The sequence below is a fragment of a genome, unplaced genomic scaffold (genome assembly GCF_019419815.1).
Source record: "Pyrus x bretschneideri cultivar Hongxiangsu unplaced genomic scaffold, Pyrus_bretschneideri_v1 Contig8, whole genome shotgun sequence".
NCBI lineage: Eukaryota > Viridiplantae > Streptophyta > Magnoliopsida > Rosales > Rosaceae > Pyrus > Pyrus x bretschneideri.
The window spans coordinates 11,117,612-11,124,148 of NW_025999820.1; the positions used below are offsets into that span (position 1 = coordinate 11,117,612).

Genomic DNA, 6,537 nt, shown 5'->3' on the forward strand with positions numbered 1-6,537 from the left:
CATACATACATACATATATATATATATATATATCAGTAACTCACATGCACAATCACCTTGGACCCTGTTGAGGAATATACATACATACATATATATATATATATATATATATATATATATATATGCACAATCACCTTGGACCCGTTGAGGAATATACATATATATATATATATCTCTAATATTAGAAAGCCAGAAGCACACTTTGATGTCTCAAGGTTTCACAAAAAAAAAAATAAAGGGACCGAAATGCCCCTTAAACCAAAAAAAACTAAAACTGGCTAAAAATAATGCAATCAAAATACAGGAATACTTATGTCACAAAAAAATTTAGAAACAAAACAGAATTAAAAATAAAAAGAACAGAAAATAATTACGTGGGGAAAAGAACCACCACGTCCAACACGTTTGTTCAAACTACATAGCAGTTCCGTTCATTTTTCAAACTCCCACGTCCATTTATGAAATCGCTTGAAAGTTTGAATTTTGTATTGACATGTTGTTGGGATTTTGGGATTTTAGGTTGCTAGCAGATCGTCTATACTTTCAATGGGAAGGATAGTTTCGATCATTTTAGCCATTGCGTTTTCGGTACCGTATTGGCAATTGAAGATATCATACATGGTTTGAGTGAGCGTGGGATCATCCAGTTATAAGAAGGGTTTATATTTGTGATACAAACTAATACAACCTGGGTTTACACACTTTGATATGGAATGCACCAAAGCATCTCGGGGATTACACACTTTGATTAGGTTTGTATCTTCGATGGTTGATGTGTTTTATTTTTTGTGTTCAGTTGGTGTGATTTTTTCTTTTCTTTAGACACTTTGATTAGGTTTGTATCATTCTTAGTTTTAATAGGCAGAACAGTTCTACCATTTTTTTAATGATTTTAATTATGCTTTTACATGTACAATATAATATCGGGGGAAAAAAAAACAAGAAAGCATGCTACCAGTAGAAAACAAAGGAAGAAATCAGTAGACAAATTACACATTATGGATTCTAAAGCAAAAAAAATATGAGTTAGAGCAAGATTACAAATAAACGTCGTATATTCAAAAGATTGTCAAGGGTGTGTAGTGCCCGTGAAAAATAAAAGGTCTAACAAAAGAAGAAATGGGCAAAGAAATTAAACATTATGGATTAATCTAAAGTAAAAGATAGAGGGACTTAGAGTAAGATTACAAATAAACGTCGTATATTTAAAAGATTTCTAGAGGCACGCAACGCTTGCGATTAATATAATCTGTATGTCGCGCATAGCGCGTCATGATGTAAAAAAGACATTTTGTATACGCAAGGCGCGTGCAGAAAGACTAGTATGTATATATGTGTGTGTGTGCGTGTGTGTATATGCAGTTAGACTTACTAGCTATTTTGATCTTTGTCATGAATCCTCCTGACTTGAACATGCATATTTAGGCTATGTTTGGATTGGGGTTTGCAAGTCGATCGTGGGTTTGAATGCCAAATTATAAAGAAAATAATTACAAAATTTTAGATGCGGGGATTAAGAAATGCATCATCTAAGCATTACAAAAGCATATAAGCGGATAGATGGATAGTGTGGTTTCCAATCCCAAGACTTGCAAAACCCTCACCCGAACATAGCATTAAGGACGAACCTATGGCAAGGGCTGGCCGAACAATAGCCGTGTCAAATTTTTCCGACGAGATATTATATAATTTGGTACAAAAGAAATACATAGAAATATAGTATAGTATAGAGGATGTCATTAGGGTGGTATTATCCACATATATATTTTTACTTCTCACGTATTCTTCTTAATTTTTGATTATCGGATCGAATGAATTGAAGAAGATTACTAGACAAAAATTAACAAAGGTGTATGCAGGAAAAAAGAGGGTTTGTGAATAGTATTTCATTCCTTTAATTTATTTATTTTTATTTAGAGAGGCAGAACTGAAAATTGGGCCACTCTGCCACTGAGCCTGAAAGCCCAAAAAAAGGAAAGCCCAAAATACTAGAAGCTTAAGCGCGCCCTTTTGCGTCGTCAACCTCCCAACCCCCGCCTCTCTGAGTCATCACTATCACTCATGGCTCCCCCCAAAATTCTGCTCTCCGGTGACATTTCCGGCAACCTAAAGCAGCTCATCAAACGCGTCGTTTCGGTATCTCTCTCTCTCTCTCTCTACCTCTCTTTTCTGTAGCTTCACTAATTTGCAATTTCTAATTTTACCGAGTTAACTCGTTCTAGGTCAACAAATCGGCGGCGGGTCCATTCGACGTGCTGCTCTGCGTGGGCCAATTCTTCCCCGACTCGGCGGACCAGCTCGACGAGTTCAACGATTACATCGAAGGCCGAGCCCAAATTCCTCTCCCGACTTACTTCATCGGCGACTACGGCGTCGGCGCCGCCAAGGTCCTCCTAGCTGCGACGAGAGACGCCGGCAACCAAGGCTTCAAATTGGACGGCTTGAAGATTTGCAACAACCTCTACTGGTTGAAAGGCAGTGGCAAGTTCACGCTCCACGGTATAGTCCAATGTGCTGCTTTAAATTCCGGCTTATTTTTCTCGCTTAAGTTTCTGTTGGTTACTGGGAAAACCAAAGGACGGAACTTTGCCGTTCTGTTTGGTTACTGGGAAAAAAAGGAGTGAACTGGAGGTTAAAATTTTGGTTTAAAATTGCGCTTATATAGAATTCAGTAGTTTACTTTATTTTTGCTAAGCAATTGCATTAAGCTTAGTGCACCTTTTATGTTCTTAGGTAATCTTTGCTATATTTTTCGTAAATTCGGATTAGTTGCTCGGCTTGATTAGGATTACTCGAATCACGCTTAATTCTGATCAAAGGCAAGTGATTAATGCTCACATAAGGGGTTGCAGTCATTGAGTGTGGTAAAAATGAGGAATGGGTAAATTGTTGTAAATGAAATAGCTTTACGATAGTTTGCGTTTGTATATTTTAGGATATTTGCTGATAGACTGATAGTTGATATCTGTTCATTTACGTTTATAGCTGATTTTGGTGCTCACATTGTTCAGGGTTATCTGTGGCATATTTATCTGGTCAGCAATCTTCGGATAGCCAACAGTTTGGTACGTATAATCAGGACGATGTTGATGTATTGCGAGCGATTGCTGAGGAGCCTGGAATTATTGACTTGTTCCTAACATATCCTTGTGTGCTATGAATTTATCAATTTCTTATTTTTTTTATCTTGTAGAATGAATAAGAAGCTCAATTAGTATCCGTTACATGCTTTAGTTTGCTGCATGTTTTCAGTTTTTGGACTTTTGTGTGATTTCCTTAACTGATTGTTACTAATAAATGGCCAAGTGGGATCACTAATAGAGCAAATATATCTGATGCTCCCCCTGGAGTTTCCGAGCCTTTTGGCACTGACAATATTGTGGCAGAGTTAGTAGCCGAGATCAAGCCACGGTACGAAATTTTGGAGATTATTGCATGGCATGTCACTTTTAATACTCTCGTCAATTGCATATAGTAGTGAACAGAATTATTTTAGCTTTTGCAATGGATAGTAGCAACATCTCTATGATTCTGATCAAAGTTCGTCCTCTGTGGTAGCTATCATATTGCAGGCACAAAAGGCGTGTTCTATGCACGTGAACCTTACTCTAATGTTGATGCTGTGCATGTCACACGCTTCTTGGGTCTTGCTCCAGTAGGAAACAAAGATAAGCAGGTTCGTTATCTCAACATAGTTTCAAGTTATATTCATCAAGTCGAACATCTTTGTTTCCCTTATTATTTGGTCTTGGGATGAATTGATACGCCTGCTGCCCCTTGTTATGGATAAAGTTCTTGAGTTTCTTGTCGTTACATCTCCATTTTCTGTCCTTAGATAGCTTCTAGTCATTAATAACCTGTTGCATTTGTACTTGCTCCTCAGAAATTCATTCATGCGCTTTCTCCTACTCCAGCATCTACAATGTCTGCTATTGAGATTAGGGCGCAGTCGACGACCACTACCTTATCTCCATACACATATAAGGAGAAAACAGCTCATTCAATAGAAGCTGGAAAGAGGTCTAGCGATAGTATTTCTGATTCTCAGTACTGGAGATACGATGTCCCACAAAAAAGGCAGAAACATGGAGATGGTAATAGGCTTTGTTTTAAGTTTGTATCATCTGGATCTTGTCCTCGAGGGGAAAGTTGCAACTTTCAACATGACGTAGATGCAAGAGAACAATCGTTGAGAGGTGTTTGTTTCGATTTTATGAACAAAGGTAAATGTGAAAGGGGTACAGAGTGCAAATTTAAGCACAGCTTACAGGATGAAGGTGACAGCAATTCTCAACCGGGACGTGGATCTGGAAATGCTAACAGAAACAGGTTGCTCTCTGAATTACACTTTTATGCTTATTGAGCAGGCCCAGTCAGACGTATTCAAGATGTTATGTTCTTTGGTTGTAACACTAAGTTCAATCTCACATGCAGGTCAACAGAGTGTTGGTTTTGTTTGTCAAGCCCCAAAGTAGAATCACATCTCATTATCAGCATAGGGGAGCATTACTATTGTGCCCTTGCCAAAGGCCCGCTTGTTGAAGATCACGTATTGCTAATCCCTATAGGTCATTCACCAAATACCGTTTCTCTACCCTCAGAATGTGATATTGAGCTCGATAAGTTTCAGAATGCTCTGAAGAAGTATTATAACAAACAAGGAAAGGAAGTTGTTTTCTTTGAATGGGCTTCGAAACGTACTACTCATGCTAATCTTCAGGTAAGATATGTGTTGCAAATGTTTATGTGAGAAGTTTTTTGGGTGAATTACTTACCCCATCGTTCTTTTGTATAGGTTGTTCCTGTTCCTTCAGCCAAAGCAGCTGCCCTTAAAAATATATTTAACTTAGCTGCTGAAAGGCAGGGGTTCAAGTTCACAACCATGAAATGTAAAAACCCATTTTTATTGTGCTCAATCGGCATGGAACTTTTCAAGTATACTTTTTGAGAAACTTTTGATATTCCTTACCTTCGACTGTATCTTTAACTGATGCTTCTCTTCGTTGCAGCCGGTAACAATTATGATGGGAGAACATTGTTAGGGGAACAGTTCGACAGAAATTTTAGTTTCTTCTATGTTCAGCTCCCTGATGGTACAATCCTATCACATTCGATTGAAGAGAATGAGAACTTCGTACCTCAATTTGGACGCCAGGTAAGGACATAGTTCAACTGATTGTTTATAATCTGCCAATTTGTTTCCTGACGTGCAGAAGGTTGAACTCCAATGACAAATGATATAATTTGCAGGTTATGGCGGGTTTGTTGAAGAAGGCCGACAGGGATGATTGGAAGAACTGTACAGATAGCAAAGAAGAGGAAACCAAGATGGTGGAAGATTTCAAGAGTGGATTTGGAGAATTCGATCCAAATAAGTAATTTCTCAGAGGGTAGTAAACACTGAGAGTCATAAACTTGTGACATGATGTGATATCAAACGTACTTTTGCACTTCTCTGTTTCCGGTTAAGTTCCCTCCAAATTCTTGCAATTCTGAGAACCAAATCCAATGTTGCTCCGTATAGGTCATTTTTTCCATCACTTTAAGGTGGATAGCTACGACTTTGGACAACAACTAACCGCAGATGTTCTCTAATGCTTCCTAAACCGAACAACTTGTCAGTGGCTCATTCTCTCTGCAACAAGTGAGATCAAGAGGTGGCCTTCAAAGATGAGACATAGTCCAGTAAGTTAAACTCAACTGCTGATTGATACCGATTTTTGTTTATCTGTTTTTTGTATTTTTGGATTCGGAATCTGTGTTGCTCTGTTATGAATCCGGCATTGTAATTTTCTGCTATCTTCACCGCATTAGGTGCCGTAAATGTGAAATCACATGCTTTAAGTTAGCTGTTTTCAGTTTTGTGGCAATAGAAACTCAATAATTGCACACCACCTTGCAGCCATGAGGCTTTTCTTTTTCGTGTTTTTCGGTTTGTGTCTACTAAGTGGTGCAAGCGGACACGGCCCAAACCCGCATCCGTTGGAATGTGATCAATAATACAAAGTATATGCGTCTAGTACTTGGTACAATGATTAGCTTTATGCTTACGATAGAAGGGGCAACGGGTCGCAGTCTCAGGGTCCAGAGAAATTATAAGCTCTCTCTGTTTGCCGTTGAAGAGCTTGTTGAGTGGGACTCAAGTTTGATAGGATTTATTAGGACTAGTTAGGAGCCTACTAGAGTGGGCGACGAATATTCATAGGGAATGATGTGTCTTTTCAGCCTTTAGCAAAGTTGCAGCCTCCAAAAGAAACAAAGCAATATTGAACTAAATAGTTGAAACCCTACGGAACGAGAAAGAATTTATATGACATGATTATATTGGTATGGTGCTGACATTCCGTGGTAATGATACATGAGTGTGTGAGTTTCTTTTCATATGACTTTTTGGGACGAGACGTCACGATGACAATTATGCATGTGTCAATAAGAGCAATTTGCATGCAACGAGTTTAACGACGACGTTATGTTTACGTCCAGTAATTCATATCATGTGGTAAAAAACCGTATGCATCACAATACATTAATGGATTG

The 6,537-nt window shown here is 38.4% G+C and overlaps 1 protein-coding gene across 3 annotated transcripts; it reads left to right on the forward strand.

Annotated features, from left to right (window-relative positions):
* Positions 1-1,976: 1,976 nt before the first annotated feature.
* On the forward strand, positions 1,977-5,894 carry LOC103951863 (zinc finger CCCH domain-containing protein 64). Of its 3 annotated transcripts, none has more exons than XR_007255086.1 (11): positions 1,977-2,136; positions 2,223-2,499; positions 3,012-3,141; positions 3,292-3,411; positions 3,559-3,676; positions 3,884-4,329; positions 4,435-4,720; positions 4,796-4,889; positions 5,010-5,155; positions 5,251-5,439; positions 5,525-5,894. XR_007255086.1 is itself a non-coding variant. In XM_018648575.2 (11 exons), the coding sequence occupies exons 1-10, from the start codon at positions 2,062-2,064 to the stop codon at positions 5,377-5,379; spliced, it is 1,821 nt and encodes a 606-aa protein (XP_018504091.1). In that variant the 5' UTR covers positions 1,977-2,061; the 3' UTR covers positions 5,380-5,390; positions 5,525-5,894. The 3 variants fall into 3 exon arrangements, 2 of the variants coding, with proteins under 2 accessions (XP_018504091.1, XP_048431708.1); XM_018648575.2 differs by having other exon boundaries at positions 5,251-5,390; XM_048575751.1 differs by having other exon boundaries at positions 5,251-5,894.
* Positions 5,895-6,537: the final 643 nt, after the last annotated feature.